General features: G+C 46.1%; 1 protein-coding gene across 6 annotated transcripts in view; it reads left to right on the top strand.

Annotated features, from left to right (window-relative positions):
- KIAA1549L (KIAA1549 like) overlaps positions 1-17036 on the top strand; it is a 286634-nt gene that overhangs the window by 204649 nt on the left and 64949 nt on the right. For all 6 annotated transcript variants that reach the window (XM_066363574.1, XM_066363557.1, XM_066363547.1 and 3 more), the window contains 2 exons: positions 7631-7809; positions 12523-12740. In XM_066363574.1, coding sequence (XP_066219671.1) covers positions 7631-7809; positions 12523-12740 — 397 coding nt within the window. The remainder of the gene's footprint in view (positions 1-7630; positions 7810-12522; positions 12741-17036) is intronic.

Raw genomic sequence — 17036 nt, 5'->3', positions numbered from 1 at the left:
TCGGCGCTGCCTGGCTGTGTGGTGGCACCAGCGGTGGCTCACATCTGTTGGACACCCATCGTGCAGCCCCCCTGGCCTCCCGAGCCCACCTTTGTTCTGACCCTCCTCTCCCCTCGGTCTTTCCGTCAGTGATGCTGCTTCACGGAGCCCAGGTTCCGGCGCCTGGTGTTGCCACTTGGCTCAGGGAAAGTTCCTCTGGGAGTTCAGAGGGTCGTAGGAGGAGTTCCACAGAAATGCCAGGTGGAAAGCCAAACGATCTGGCACTCTGGTTAGCTCTGGTTCTTAAAGGATTTGATGAAGTGGGGTTCAGGGACTTTCTGTTGCCAGAACATTCTTTTGTTTTCAAATGTCACTTCTTTTTTTTCAACAAAAGAAGAAAGAACAAAAAGAAGTAATGCCACAGTGGATTTGACTTCTGCAGGGAGAGTGTGGTATTCATTTCCAGCTATTATATAAAACACTTGTTGAGACTGTCCTTCCGATGTGGTCCTGGAATTTTTTTTCTTCCCCTGAGTTTCCCTGCCCTGTTACACAGAGACTGTGGGTTCCACACCAGGAGCACAGTGTGACATGTGGGGTTGCCGTGGCATGGGTGTCCCCCTCGGGGCCACCAGAATGCTGCCCGTCAGCTCTCTGCCAGGCCAGCTCACTGAGGGCCAGAGCGGCTCTGGCTTCTGAACGGGCCGTGAACTTGGCGAAACATAACACCTTTCTTCTCTCTCTTCCCAGACCGAGGTGCTAAGAGAGATGGGGGGGGGGGGGAACACAACACAGAGACAGTGGACAGTGAAGACACAGGGAAGTTGTTTTAACACCTACCAAGACTGCCGTTGCCACCTCGCCCAGTGCCCGCCCTGCTGCTCCCGCTCCCGCCCAGCCCTCCCCGCCTTCCTCCTCTATATTCTTCCTGGAAACATATAAAGTCAGATTCCACCCTCCCCAGATGTCCCATCACTCACCCCAGTCCTCAGATGACCTTGAATAACCTAGTGTGTCTTTCTCAGACCTTTTTGCTATGCCTATAACAACACACCCGTCTCTTTGTTCTTTGTTGTATAGCTTTGTGTTATTTTCTAAAATGGGATCAATGTACATACTGTTCTGTGCCCTTTTCCTGCATAAAAATGTGCAGTGTACAGACTCCGCTGTCAGTAAACACACACTTACAAGATGATGCCTTTCCCACTCCCCTGAATTTGGTTCCTAGACGAGGAGGGAGCAGGGCCAGTTTCAGACCCCATGGCTGCCCACGCCAGCTGGTGAGACCTTGACATGCCCCAGATGTTCCTGCTGACCTTCCCCAGTCCTGTTTTGCCCCCTTCTCTGCCTGCCTCCTTATTCTGTTTAGGTCACTTTGATTATTTAAATATCAGATTCAGATTTAGAAATAACAACCGTGCGACGCACAAATAAAATGCAATTACTGTACCAAGTTGAGGTCTTAATGTGTTTGTTTTATTAAAAAGCCATCCTTTCTCCAGGTTCCCAGGGCTTCGCTGCATTGTCTCTTTGCCAAAAGTAAACCCAGTGTGTTTTCAGGGTTGGTTGCTTCTGTTTTGCCACTAGTTCCCATTCAGGGAGGTTTCAGTTTAAAATTTTCAAATGGAAATGATAGAACCAACTTATTTTATGTACACAGATGCTGAAGCACATTAGAGTTCTAGGATGGACCTTCAATGGAACCTGCACATGTCCTTTTCTTTTTATCAAAGGGCTCCACTTTATTATAATGCTAGGTAGAGTTCACACACACAAAATATCAGTCGTGTATTTCATTGGATTGGAAAATGAACTGAAAGAAGGGAGGGAAGGAGGCGGGAAGGAGGGAGGGAGGGAGGGAAGAGGGAGGGAGGGAGGATGGAGGGAAGAGGATTGAATGGAATTGTGGAGAAAACAAGAAAGTATCATATGGTCAGTTTACAAAAGGTATTTTATTGTGCGACTAGCCTCTGAAAATAGGTTATTCTTTTGGTATGGGATATTCAGATACTGTTGTTTATTTATTTATTAACTTATTTATTTTAAGTGAGAGGAGGGGAAATAGTGAGACAGAATCTGGAAACCAATCTGGGGCCAATGCTCAAATCAACTGAGCTATTTTTAGCATCTGAGGCTGATGCCCTTAGACTAACTCCTCAGTGCCCTGTGCCACACTCAAATTGAGCCACCAGCTGCAGGAGGGGAAGAGGGAGAGGAGGGGGAGATGGAGGGAGAGAGAAGCAGATCGTCACTTCTTCTGTGTGCCCTGACTGGTAATTGGACCTGGGACATCCATATGCTGGGCTGACGCTCTGTTCACTGAACTATCAGCCAGGGTCCAGATACTGTTGCTTTATGGCTCAGTGTTTATTCTGGAAGTTAGAATTACTCAGGTTAATTAATAAATGTTAATGTTAATGGCTATTGTTCTAAAACTGTTCTTGTTGCCCACCAGTTTTGTTATATTTGTAGCTCCTGATTTTCCACTTTTGTGATGTAAGAACTTTAAAAGGGAATGACATAATCCCGCTAGCAACATGAGTGGGGTGGGTCCTTGTAGCTCAATGGCCTCAAAGGCCCTTTTAAAGTCTGTTCCAGGATGATGTTTAAATATAAGTGGGAAAAGTAGATGTGAGAATGAGGATTTTGAAAGCAAAAGAATTTGGAATTTTTTTCAACCACATATAGATAGGTACGTCAACTTCTGAATCAAAACCAATGTCACCTTGAAAAAAGTGTTTTCAAAGAAAAGAGTTAGAAATGAGTTGCGGATATATTTTTATCTTCAGTCAATTAAGAGCAAAAACTTCCCTAAACCCTTCAGTGTGCACCTTCAAGTCACTAAGATTTCACTGTGGAGGCTCAGAGTCTGATCCTTGCCTCCTGATAGCAGGGCGCACGCGGGTCTGGAGGAGGACAAGAACCAGAGAGAGTGCGGAGGACGAATTACCACTTTCTTAGCAGGGGCCCTTGAGCATTTGTCAGAGAGGTTAGCTCGGAAACACAGGATCAGTTTTAATTCTTTCTTTGCCTTCCCCGAGAGCTGAAGACTTGCTTAATCTCTGATAACAACACCAGAGGGCAGTGATGCTAGTTAGATGCTGTCTCTGAACTTTCATGGACAGTCCAGAAAGGAAGGGCGTGCTTGCTTTAAGAGCATTTTCTGCCTCAAATGTGAGGGCTTCCCCACCCCTCACCCCCCAAAGTGGATTTAAACATGAAGAAATAAAATCTCCCTTCCCAGCCTGATCTGCAGAAGTTCAAACTAACAATGCAAATAGGACACGACCAGATCTGGGATGGTGGCGTTCACCGTGATGATGGTGGCATTCACCATGATGATGGCGATGGTATCTAGGACACTTTGGCAGTTTCACTGTGATCCTCTTGTTTAGCCTTCTCTCATGCTTTTTCTTTTATTTTTTTAATTTTGTGGGTTTTTTTGTTTTGTTTTGTTTTACAGGGATAGAAAAAGAGTCAGAGACAGGGATAGATAGGGACTGACAGACAGGAACAGAGAGAGATGAGAAGCATCAATCATCAGTTTTTCCTTGCGACACCTTAGTTGTTCATTGATTGCTTTCTCATATGTGCCTTGACCACAGGCTTTCAGCAGACCAAGTAACCCCTTGCTCGAGCCAGTGACCTTGGGTCCAAGCTGGTGAGCTTTTTGCTTAAGCCAGATGAGCCCGCACTCAAACTGGCAACCTCAGGGTCTCGAACCTGGGTCCTCCGCATCCCAGTCCTACGCTCTATCCACTGCACCACTGCCTGGTCAGGCTCTCGTGCTTTTTCTTTAAGCATTAATTATGAATTAAATAGTCCCATGAACTTCCTGTACTCACACAGCATTTCAGTATTAATATTTAAGATAATGTCCTTTGATGTGTTTTTCCATATAGTCTTTTATTGAGAGATGATAACTAATTTTTCTCTTAAACCTAGAGGAATCATTGTGTAAATATGATTATGACCATTTTGAGCATGTGAATACAAAAGAAATGTAGTTTGTACAGTTTCTGGGGTGTCCTTTTTGTGTCTCCTCCTCCCCGCATCCTGTCCACAGGGCAGGGAGTGAGGGTGTCACAACCCACAAGCAATAAAAATGTTAAGTACCATCTCTTCACCATCTGAAGGGTTTAGTGATAGCAGGACTTTAATTTCTCCATATTGATCTGCTCTGCAGGCACTAACATCGCCTTTCCAAGTCAGGAAATTTTAGTCATTCCTTTATTCATCATTTATTCAGCAAATCCTTATCGAAAGACAGCTGCGTATGAGACATTATTAAAGGCAGTAGGCATTGCTTTTTTAAAAAAAATGAGCAAATGGCTCCATTGATCCGAGCATGCTGACCCCAAACACTGAGGATAGCTCCGAGCCTGCACCTCAAGTACTAAAAATAGCTTGGTTGCCAACGGCCCCAGATGGGCAGAGCATTGGCCCCACACAGGAGTTGCCAGGTGGATCTCAGTTGGGGCACATGTGGGAGTCTGTCTCTGTAGCTCCCCTACTCTCATTAAAAAAAGAAAAAAAAAAGATGGGCAAGAATGGAGTTTATAGGCCCTGGCCAGTTGGTTCAGTGGTAGAGCGTTGGCCTGGCGTGCAGGAGTCCCGGGTTCAATTCCCGGCCAGGGTACACAGGAGAAGCGCCCATCTGCTTCTCCACCCCTCCCCCTCTCCTTCCTCTCTGTCTCTCTCTTCCCCTCCCACAGCCAAGGCTCCATTGGAGCAAAGTTGGCCTGGGCGCTGAGGATGCTCTATGGCCTCTGCCTCAGGCGCTAGAATGGCCCTGGTTGCAACAGAGCTACACCCCAGATGGGCAGAGCATCACCCCCTGGTGGGCGTGCCGGGTGGATCCTGGTCGGGCGCATGCGGGAGTCTGTCTGACTGCCTCCCCATTTCCAACTTCAGAAAAATACAAAAAAAAAAAAAAAGAATAGAGTTTATATTCTAGTAGGATTAGGGGCACACAAATCAGGTACTAAATGATACAAAGAACTAAAACAGAGTGCCGAGGCAGGCTATTTTCAATTGGTGGACAAGAAAAGTCTTTTTCAAGGTGCAACTTGAACAAGAAGGAGCTAGGGCATGTAAAGATGTAGGGAAAGAGCTTTCTGAGCAGAGTGGACAGCTATGCAATGTTGCGGCTGTGGGAACAAGCCTGGTGTGTTCAAGAAGGCTGTGGGAGCAGGAGCAGAGTGGAGACGGGAGAGGCAGGCAGTGAACCCAGCAAGGTGGCCGGGACCAGATTGTGCAGAACCTTGGTGGCCCCACTAATGACTCTGGGCTTTATTCTGAGAGACATGAAGCCTGCAGAGTGTTGTGATCAGGTTGCCTTTTGAGAAGATATTCCACCCTGACTGCTGGTGGAGTATGTATTTTAGGGGTAGGAGGGCAGGGGTAGAAGCGTGGAGGAGGGGAAGTGTTTAGGGAGGTGTATTAGTTACTTATTGCTGTGTAACAGATTACCCCAACACCTAGCAACCAAAAGCGACAATCTACACTTATGATGTTACTTCATGCCTGTGGGTCAGGAATTCAGGAGTGGCTTAGCTAGGTGGTTTTGGCTCAGAATTTCATGAGGTCACAGTCTAGGCTGTCATTCTTTAAAGGTTTGGCTGGGCCTATAGAACCCCCTTACAATATGGCTCATTCATAGCTTTTGGTAGGAGTCTCTCAGTTTCTTGCCACAGGGACCTCTCCATAGGGTTGCCCGAGTGTCCTCATAACATGGCAGCTGGCTCTTCCCAGAGTAAATGATCTAAGAGAAAGCACGGTGAAAGCCACAATGTTTTTTAATGACCTAGCCGTGGAAGTTACACACTGTCATTTCTTCAACTTCTTTTGGTTATACAGGTCAGTTCTATTTATTGTGTCTGTGACTGGATGCCATTTAGGAGGCTAGGTACCACATAGATGGAAGCCAGGTGTCATAGCAGGTGTCCAGGTGCAAGATAATGGTGGCTCAGCAAGAATTGCTCAGCAAAACTCCACTTTAAAAAGATATATGCATCTGGTAACAGGTCTGAATAGAAAATTTCCTCTGTCGTTGGATGCTAGATGGCCTATTTGCAAATAAGCCCACAGAAGCAAAAAATACTCCAATTATAGCCATTGTTAGACTCTGGGGTGTTTTAACCACATGGTGAAATAACAATTTACTTGGCTTAATTTGACAAATCTTCTGTGATTATGAGAAGTGACAGAATGATACAAATGATGTGTTTCTCGATAATTTAAATAACATTCCAATCTCTTGAGGAGACAGGAGGTAAGATAAATACACTTCTGTTACATTCCTATTTTAACAATACCTATTCTCCTAAATTGCCCACTGGTTTAATTGAACAGGTTTCATTTATCTCTTGCTGAGCCATGCTCAATAAACTGTCATTCTTATGTTTACCTAATGGGAATATGCTTTAAGAACAAGTACACCAGCAAAATACCACTGGCCCTGGGACTTCTGTCAGCTTAGTTCTGGAAGCACAAGCCAGCTGGTGTCTTTCTGCCATTGCAATAGAATTATCTGTCAGAGATGAGAATTAATTTAAAAGAGTATAGGTGAAAATTGCTCTATTTAATTAGGGGAGTTGTCTATAGCTTTAGATTTGTTTCTCTGATGGTTATTTCTTAGCTTTCATTTGTTTTAGGCAAATGAATGAAACGAAAACCCAAATCACTGAGAAGCAGCCTGTAGACAGAAAAAACAACAAAGTGTCAGCTGCAATTATTGAGGCTGGTTGGCCAGGGAGGATTCATCAGCTTAACATCATACAAAAATGGGGAGCTTTGTGTCAGACACTGAACCGAATGCCATTATTCTGTTGATTGTCATATTTTAAGAATAGTTTCACGTTTGACTAAATTGCATTTTTCCCATCTCTGACTCAAACATAGAGGGAAAATTTTTACTTTTCTTATGCATTTGTCACAAATTTGAAAGAATGGTCTCTTACCATTCTTTCAAAATTTAAAGTTCAAACCTTTAAAATTCTGTCCTACCCATCGATAATGCAGTGGAGGGCTGACTAGTGTAGGGTCCTAATTTTTTTTTTTTTTTTTTTTTGTATTTTTGTATTTTTCCGAAGCTGGAAACGGGTGGGGAGAGACAGTCAGACAGACTCCCGCATGCGCCCAACTGGGATCCACCCGGCACGCCCACCAGGGGCGACGCTCTGCCCACCAGGGGGCGATGCTCTGCCCCTCCGGGGCGTCGCTCTGTCGCGACCAGAGCCACTCTAGCGCCTGGGGCAGAGGCCAAGGAGCCATCCCCAGCGCCCCGGCCATCTTTGCTCCAATGGAGCCTTGGCTGCGGGAGGAGAAGAGAGAGACAGAGAAGAAGGAGAGGGGGAGGGGTGGAGAAGCAGATGGGCGCTTCTCCTGTGTGCCCTGGCCGGGAATCGAACCCGGGACCCCTGCACGCCAGGCCGACGCTCTACCACTGAGCCAACTGGCCAGGGCGGATCTTAAATTTTAAAGAAGTACAGGGGCAGCAGTGAGCCTTTGGCACAAACCCAGACACTGTTGCCCGTGAGGTCATTTTGAGTAAAGTAATGTCCTTGGGCTGGGAGCATTCCACATAAATTTCCCCGTGATCCCGCAGCTCCCCTATGGCCATAAAGCCCATGTGTTTGTTGTGCTTCAGTGCCAGCGAGTGACGAAGAGGAAGGAGCAGTTCTTTTTGACAACGCTGCCAAGGCGGCTGCTGATCCCTTCGACACATCTTCTGGGTCGGTGCAGCTCATCGCAATAAAGCCCACAGCCCTCCCCGTGGTGCACCCCACCTCGGACAGGAGCCAGGAGGCGGCAGTGCTCAACGGTGAGGTAAGCACCTGAGGACCCAGAGTGGGAGAGAGCCCGGGGCAGCCAGGAGCACCACCTGGAATCCCAGGGCGGGTTGCACCCACGTATTCAGGCCCCCGTCTGTGATTTTTACCTCTGCATTCACAGGCTCAGTGAATGAGTCAGGACACAAGTCGCCCAAAATGAGTTTGTTGGGTGATTTCAGAGCATTTCTTTTTATCTTCATTAGAAATCCCAGAGGTGGACTTTTTGAAAACTGTAGTTAGAGAAACATTAGAAATTCTTCCCCGCCCCTTATACACATACAGTCTTCTACCTTTCTTGATCATACTCCTAAATTATTCATTAGGGGATGTCAGTTGTAGTGGGGATGTGAGGGGCTTACAGTGAGAGAACTGGAGAAGGTACTGTCATTCGAACGGGGAGGTGGCCCATTATATAGGCTTTGAAATGATTTTCACTCCTTTGAGCAAGCTTGACACAACCCTTTGCCTGCTTTCCAAAGGATATCTATGAATATTGTGTGGTAATCAATTTTTCTAAGAATCTGAAAAGAAATTGTGACATACATGAAGAATAATGATTTTGCAGGTGTTTGGATGGATGGATGGACGGATGGATGGATGGATGAATAGATAGAAAGAGAGAGAGATGCAGTTTAGAGGAGAGCAAGAGAGTAAATCAGGCGAATATCTGCCATTTCTCCATCTTCTGCCACAGGATGGTCAGTGGCCTAAAGATGTTTATAACTCTTTAAGGACATGCACATGAGGCCTGACCTGTGGTGGCACAGTGGATAAAGCGTCAACCTGGAACACTGAGGTCACCGGTTCAAAACCCTGGGCTTGCCTGGTCAAGGCACATATGGGAGTTAATGCTTCCTGCTCCTCCTTCCCCCTTCTCTCTCTCTCACTCTCTCTCCTCTCTAAAAATTAACAAAAGAAAATTTTTTTTTAAAAAAGAACATGCACACGGAATCTGCACATGAACATTGACATTACACATGTGCACACACACACAGACTTACTGAAACCAAAGCCAGACTCAGCCAAGCCACCCGCTCAGGGTCCCGCTGCAGTTTATTGTGACTTCCACGATGTTTCAGTCCCCTGGCTCCCTGTCCAGTGCGCCTTCCCTCTCTTTGACTTACTGTGGCCCATCAGTGAAAAATAGCATTGTGCTTAAGACAGTCTAGACCAGGGGTTGTCAACCTTTTTATACCTACTGCTCACTTTTGTATCTGTTAGTAGTAAATTTTCTAACCGCCCACTGGTTCCACAGTAATGGTGATTTAAAAAGTAGCGAAATAACTTTACTTTATAAAATTTATAAAGCAGAGTTACAGCAAGTTAAAGCATATAAAAATAATTACTTAGCAAGTACTTTATGTTGGATTTTTGCTAATTTTGGCAGAATAAATCTTTATAAAACAACTTACTATAGTTAAATCTATCTTTTTATTTATATATACTTTGGTTGCTCCGCTACCGCCCACCATGAAAGCTGGAACGCCCACTAGTGGGCGGTAGGGACCAGGTTGACTACCACTGGTCTAGAATCCCAAGCCGCACTGCAAGGATTGGAATCCCAGCTCTTCTTCTTACAATCTGTGTGGCCCTAGGCAGGTTAGTTCATTTCTCTGTGCTTCAATATCTCTCCATCTGTAAAATGGAGCTTTTAGGATCACAACACTTATAATTGTATAAAACACTTATAGCCCTCAACAAGCACATCATCATCATCATCATCATCATCATCACCACCAATTAACTAGTCAGCCCATGAGCAGGGATTCATTGGTCATGTACTTTATGCCTCTTGACTCTATAATTTGGAGAACCTATATGTTTTCTCAAAGCAAATCACACCCCACTGGATCTTTTCTTAGGCTCAGTTCTGTCACCAGACATGCAAGCCCAGTGATTAGAGCCTCTGAGATTGTCACTAATGCTCTGGGAACTGCTACTGATTAGGACCCTCTGCCCAGTTATGGACCTAGGTGATGGCCACCGTGCCTGGATCTTTTCATCCCAGCTTAGTGATATGAATGTCACAGGGACAGGTTCCAGATCTCAACTAAATTCAATTTATGGCTTCGTTTTCCTGACAGGCCCATCACCCTGTCACAGAAGGAGAGGAGCAGAGCGTTTTCCCTGTCCAGAGAGTATACCTGTTCCATTTTGGTAGTTAAAGGAAAAGACCTTACTGGCATTACAATTGGAAAGGAGCCTGAGCTGTTCTCTGTAATTTGCTCCCTCATAGAGTTTAGGACAAATTGCCTTATAACTTTCTTTTTTTCTTCTCTTCTCGGTGGCTTGTTTAAGTGAAGAAAGCACAGCCCCAAAGCCATAAATTGTTTTAATGTGTTACAGGAAAGCCTTGTAAAGATTACTGGTTTTTAAACTTTATTGATTTATTTATTAGAGAGGAGGGGAGAGAGAGAGAAAGAGAGAGGAACATCAATTTGTTGTTCCACTTATTTATGCATTCAGTTGGTTGATTCTTGTATGTGCCCCGACTGGGTATCAAACTCGAAACCTTGGCACATGGAGATGATGCTCTGACTGAGCAATCCGGCCAGGGTATAAAGGTTATTTTAAAGAAAACCTAACAACATAGAAAGCTTAGAATATAAGAGAGAAAAATCACTATAATTTCACTTACCCTAACAAATCCTCTGTTTTCATTTCTGCATCTTCAAGCTTTTCAAACTCATTAATATTTCAGAATCTCCTCATAGCAAGTTGACTTTCTATCTAGTATATGCTAAGCATTTGCTGTGTTGCTATTGTCTTGCTGATGACCATTGTTAATGACTTAGTTGAGAAGGTGTGCCATTAATTGGAAAACTCATCTCCCATTGTTCAAACCTTCCAGCTATTTTTTGTTTTTAGTTCTGGTTTTGGTTATTATAAATAACACTTGAGTGAATAATTTCCTGCATGACTTTTAAAAACTTTTTATTTTGAAATGATTTTAGACTTAACAAGGAGTTTTACTAATAGCAGAGTTTCTATGTACTCTTTACCTAGCTACCCTAGTGTTAACATCTCACAGAACCACAGAATAATTATCAAACCCAGGAAATTAACATTGATACCATGCTATTGTCTAAACTGTAGACCTCATTTGCGTTTCTCTGGTTTTCCCACTAATGTCCCTTTCCCGTTTTAGGATCCAGTCAAGGACCTGACGTGGCATTTAGTTGTCTCCTTAGTCTCCTCCAGTCTGGGATAGTGCCTCAGTCATTCTTTGTGACCATTCTTTGTGTTTTATGACCATTACTCCTTTGAAGAGTACTGGCCAGTTATCACGTAAAAAGTTTCTCAATTTGGGTTTGTTTGATGTTTTCTTATGACTGGATTGATGTGATGCATTTTTTGGCACAACCAGGGAACTGATGTTCCCTTTTGTGGGCATCATATCAGGAAGTACCTGATACTGAATGTCTGATTACTGGTGATGTTGACAGTTCAGCTCTGACTTTGGACCTTCCATGGAATGTTGCTTTAGTTGAAATTTTAGAAATGGGATTCCTGCGTCAGAAGATGTTACACTAACTTTCTCTCTTTACTAGTTTTCATAGTGGCAAGCAGAATGAAGGAACAGTTAAGACTTGTGAAATTTTACCAGCCTAAAAACATCATTATGGCCCAGATTAGGGAGATCTTTGCAAAAGGTAGAAAAAAATAAATCCTCCAGTTATTGTTTCTTCAAATGTTGTAAAACTAAAATATCTAAGATAGTGAACCTTGGTCCTTATACTGTATAGGTTGATATATGACCTATCTTTGGGCGTATGTTTCTTTTATGAATTACAGGACATTTTTTTAAAGATTATTTTAAATAAAACATAATAACACTATACATGATTATATTAATATAGTCAAGTCTGACTACGAACACCACTAATGGTTTTCCATATCATCCAGTAAAGGTCAGACAGATTTCACCATCCAGTTCCATTCATGGGTGTAACATCCTCATCACTGGTTATTTAGCATAGTCATCTGCTTGTACCTTTGACAGGTCAGAGGGTATATTGGCCATTATCCTTTCTAGAGGACTAGACTGGCTTTGCCCTTTAGAGCAGGAACTGGTTGGCATTGGTGGCCATAGAAAGCTTCCAAATTCCCTATCTCCCGAGAAAAATGTGGATTGACAAAAATAAACTCTCTGATGTAGACTGATAGAGTGGAGAGACCACAGCAGCGGGCTGTCTGCTCACCCCTTCCCACCCCATTCACCTCAATTCAGCCTCCTCAATTCAGGAACTGGCTGTCTTATTCAGCTAGGGATCAACTCAATGGCCAACAAAGACTACTGGGTCCTCAAGGCTGAAGCTAGATTCAGGGCCCCAAGATCTAGCTGAGCTGCCAAGTCAGAGGCTCTCAAACAGGAGGACCAAAAAGGTTTAGGTGGGATTAAGGCCCACACTACAAAGCTAAAAGTGTGGACTCAGGCCTAGGTCTGGACAGACTCAGGTAGGTTAAGGAGAAGGAGGTCTCAAGTGGCTTAGGTGAGTGCCAGACTCCACATTGTTCGTGGCCCCCACTGTTGTGGGCTGGTCAGTGGGCTGGTCTTGGAACGGATCGCAGTTGGGTCTGGCTGGCTCAAAGGACCAGAAGTGAAGCCTAGGTGACTCTTCCTGGAGCTGTGACCCTCTGATGGAAGCCTCCCACCTGTTGGCTGTGCAGGGTCGGGGGCGGGGCCTGAGACTGTCTCTCTCCCCAGGTGAACAAAGCCCTGAAACAGAAGTCAGACATCGAGCACTATCGAAACAAGCTGCGCCTCAAAGCCAAGAGGAAGGGTTATTACGATTTCCCTGCAGTGGAGTCAAACAAGGCTCAGACGGAAAGAAAAAGGATGTACGACAAAGCTCAGAAGGAAATTGAGCACGTGTTGGATCCAGACCCAGAACTGTGTGCCCCATTTGCCGAGTCTAAAAACAGGTACGATCTGTAAGGGAATTCTCTGAAGGCCGCTGTGCCACTGGTGGGAGCCGGGCAGAGGATGCCTTGGGCACTACAGTCCTGGTCCCTGGTTGTGTGTGTTACCTCAGGACTGCATCTTTGAAGGCTGCTAAGCCGGACCGTGCTGTTCTGTGTGAGCATGTGCTCCATAATGAGTCTGGAAGAGAATAAAATTGAAGCCACTAAAAAACAGCAATACCTAGGCAGTGCTGGTGTTATGGACCGAACGCAAGTAATTATTGATTGGAGCCCAAATTAATTGAATTTAAGGAGGCTTTATTAGCCGGCTGGCGACTGCCCACTGTCATTCCCTGCAGGGATTTCAGTGAACAGTAGTGACCTTCAGTGCAAAGCTAGATTTAAAGCAAAAGACTACATCCTGGGTAACTGTTCATTGCTTGCAAAAACCGTTTAACACAAAGCTGGTACAATGATTCTGGGGAGCACAGTTTCCGGTCATTCTGGCTTTAGCCAACCATAAAACCACATCCTATGCCTTCGTGTTCAGCTAGTTCCTATTGTTGTGCAAAGTTTTAAAATTTTCCATGGTCCTATTCCTATCTGTCTTAACTGTCTACTTGTCCGTCACATTCTCCACTGGTTTTATTTGGGGAATCAAATCATTGTTTCCTCATCCTACAGGTGCTGGTAGTGGGATCGAAGGACTAAAAGCTTTACAGCTCATACTCTCTGCTGGACATATTTAGTGAGGCAGTTAATGACACAAGGCCCAGTAGTCAAGGCTAACATGAAGAGCACTAGAGGCCCTGCCAAAGCCGTTAACAAGGTGGTCAGCCAGGGGGACATTGAGAATATATTCTCGTACCAGTTACAGTCTCTCTTTCTTCATTCCTCTCTATCCTGGAGACGCTTTCGTAGCTGGCTCAAGCTTTCTCGAATAACCCCAGAGTGATTAGTATAGAAACAGCGGTTTCTCCTAGAGCTAGGCATAAGCCCCCTTGCTTTAAGAAGAGTAAATCTAACCCTCTTCTGTTTTGTAGAACTACTTCGGCTAGAGAACTAAGAGACTCCTCTAACCGACCGACACTGTTTTCTAAAGTCTATAAATCTAAATCTATCTGCTGACTGAGTTCCTTGAAGTTCTTACTTCCTGTAACTAATGCGGCGGTCCCTAAAGCAGCAGATCCTGCTATACCGAGACCTACGAGAAGAGGGATTAGAACTGGAGCCTGTTTTTCCCTCCGGGAGGGCTCTAATCCCAGGTAATAGTAGACCTGCGGGAGAATATGGGTCAGTGTTCTGACCCATATTCAACACTGGATTAGTAGGGTTCATAAGCAGCCAAGGGGAGAGGGAGGGAGTGATATCATTTGTACAAACAAACTAAGTTCCTTTTGGGGCAACCAAGTAGTAGCTAGAAGTCCCTACTAAGTCTCCTGGGATGTCTATGATACAGATGCAAGAAGCAGGGTAAGGGGAATCAAGGAGATTATAGTTAATGGACTTCACACAAGTTCCCTGCCCTTGAAAGTCTCCTAGGGTCAGCTTAGGAATGTGTCCCTACCTGCAATCAGTTTCTGGAATACCCTCGAGGGAGAGGTTTCAGATACTTGTTTCCCCTGTCCCTAAGGATACATTGGCCCCTACTCCTACGTAGTAGGGTGGTTCAGGGTTTAAACATAGCCAGCAATCGTCAGTGAGGTTGGGTGAGGTATGATTCAAAAACTGAAAAACTACTACTGCTAAGGTGTTGAAAAGGGGTCTTTGTGTCAGAGGGCCATTGTCCTCTAGCAGCCCCGAGGGGGCCTCTTCTGGAGAAGGGGTAGACACACTGACTATGCTGGTTACCTTGGAGGGGAGGGTGCTTATAGGCCTCGAGCACGGGAGAACCCGGGGCAAACCTGAGTCCAAGGGCCCTAGGGGGGCCTAGAGGATTTCTTATTCTGGGTACAACTCTCCTCTGGATTGTGAAGAGTACCCCAGGGTCTCTACCAGAGACATAGTCTGAGAGCCCACGTCTGTCCTCCGATGAGATCGGGCGCGTTCAGGGTGGTATGGCCGTAGACACGTCTGTCCTCCGTCCCAGTAATTTGCCCTGTAGTTCAGGAGGGTTATGATAACAGGATTACAGTTTCCTACTGAACGGTTTTTATAGGGGGCTCTGGGACAGACTACCCTTTCAAACCTAATGACATAGTCTGTCTTCTTCTATAGGGCTAGGGTTACACAGCCCTAATTTTTGCAAAAGAAATCCCCTAATGCATTCCCACACCCTGGGGGGCTATTGGAGGGGCAGATGTGATGCTGAGTTTTCCATAGTCTCCCGCTCTAGTCTTTCCTTTCCGCACCATGTGAGGGAGCTACTCCGTACGCCCCATAGGCTACCAGGGATATTCCGGTGTATTTGTCTATGTTGACTGGATTGACGCTATTCCAGTTTGTTCTAAACAGTGTACAGAGGTCTGGTTCCAGACCGGGGTTCCCTGGGTGCTGACCTGACGATGTCCCCGTCCACTGTCCTAGTAAGTTGCCATGTATAGTTTATCTGGAAATGAAGGTTCCCATTTATGACTGTCCATAGCCAAATTAAAATTAGGAAAATTGCCTGCGAAGCCGGACCTTCAAGGGGTCGGCGGTGCGCTGGAGGGTCCATTTTTCTTCCCCTTCTACTGGGTCCGCCTTTTTGACCTGCGTGTGGTGTGTTCAAAACCGCTTACCAGCTGCCTTTACCGCCGTGGGAGTGCTAAGGACGACGGTGAAGGGGCCCGTCCATCTGGCCTCTAGGGACTCTGGCTCGTGCTCCTTCACCCATATCAGAGCCCCTGGGTCGAACACAGGGGGCTCATTCGTCTCTAGTTTGGGCGAGGAGTCTCGATGGGTCTCACAAGCCAGTCGATGGTTGAGACTGGAATCGACTGCAAAGCCTGTAAGGACTCACAATATTCTCTGGGGTTTTGTCCTCAAAGTCTGGAGCCTTGGGTGAGGAGGGGGTTCTTCCCTGGGTTTACTTGTGCACAAGCGCGGCACTCCGGGCGGTGTCCTTTGTCATCTGAAAGAGCTTGTCAGCAGTCACAGCTGCAGCGCCTGCATACCGGACCCCATCGATCGTGAAGCTGCTACCATCCGTGTGCAAGGTTTCATCAGAGCCTTGGAGCGGCTGGTCCGTCGGGTCCTTGCGGAGGCTCGTGAGGGCTGACAAGGTCTCGGTGCAGTCCTGCAGTGGGTGCTCTGGGTCATCATCTGGAAGCAGTGTAGCCGGATTCAGCGCGGTAGTTTTTAAGAAGCTCACTCTTGGTGGGTCCAGCAGGAGCACCTGGTCTTGGGTGATCCAGGTGTTGGAAAGCCATCGCTCCGGCAGGCTCCGTAGGAGAGTCTCAACCTCATGGGGGGCAATCACCTGTAAATCTTGCCCGAAGGTTAGTTTAGAGGCTTCTTTGACCAAGATTGCAGTGGCGGCTGCGGCCTTCAGGCAGTCAGGCATCCCGCTGCTACCGGGTGTGGTCTTTTGGGTAGGTAGGCCACGGGCCTTTGCCAAGGTCTAAGAACTGAGTTAGTACCCTTTCACGATCCCCTGGGCTTCAGTCACATGCAACTGGAGAGGTTTGGGGAGGTCTGGAAGGGCGCGTGCTGGCACGCTGACCAGAGCTTTTTTCAAGTTCTCAAACGCCTCTGTTTTAACCTCAGTCCAGTTTAGATCCTCACTTTTCCCTCCTATGTAGGAATAGAGGGGTTTTGCTCTCTCTGCAAACCCTAGAATCCACAGCCGGCAGTAACCAACAGCCCCTAAAAACTCCCTTACTTGTTTCTTCATTTGGGGAAGTGGAATTTTTAGTATGACTTGGATACGACCCTCAGAGAGGGTTCTTTTTCCCCCGTTTAATTTGTACCCCAGATAAGTGGCCTTTGGGGTACAAAGTTGGGCCTTCTTGGCCGAGACCCGAGGGTTCTGAGCAAGTCTCTGGTGGCAACTTGGCATTCTTCCTGGGTAACCGTGGCTACCAGGAGGTCATCTACATATTGGAGTAGAGTGACTTTGGGGTGTTCCCCCCGGAACTCCATTAGGTCTTGGCTCAGCGCCTCATTGAACAGGGTGGGAGAGTCCTTAAACCCTTGCGGGTCCAGGTTAGTTGCCCTGACTCCCCTTGCTCGGGGTCTGTCCACTCAAAAGCAAATATGGGCTGGCTAGCTGGAGGGGGGGGGGGGCAAAGAGAAGAACGCATCCTTCAGGTCTAGGACGGTACAGACTTGGCGGTCAGGCGGCAGCAGGCTCAGGAGGGTATAACGGTTAGGAACAGTTGGCTGAATAGTCTCTAC

This window comes from Saccopteryx leptura, chromosome 1 (assembly GCF_036850995.1).
Source record: "Saccopteryx leptura isolate mSacLep1 chromosome 1, mSacLep1_pri_phased_curated, whole genome shotgun sequence".
NCBI lineage: Eukaryota > Metazoa > Chordata > Mammalia > Chiroptera > Emballonuridae > Saccopteryx > Saccopteryx leptura.
Note: the sequence above shows the minus strand (reverse complement) of the source record. Positions and strands in the feature narration are given on the sequence as shown.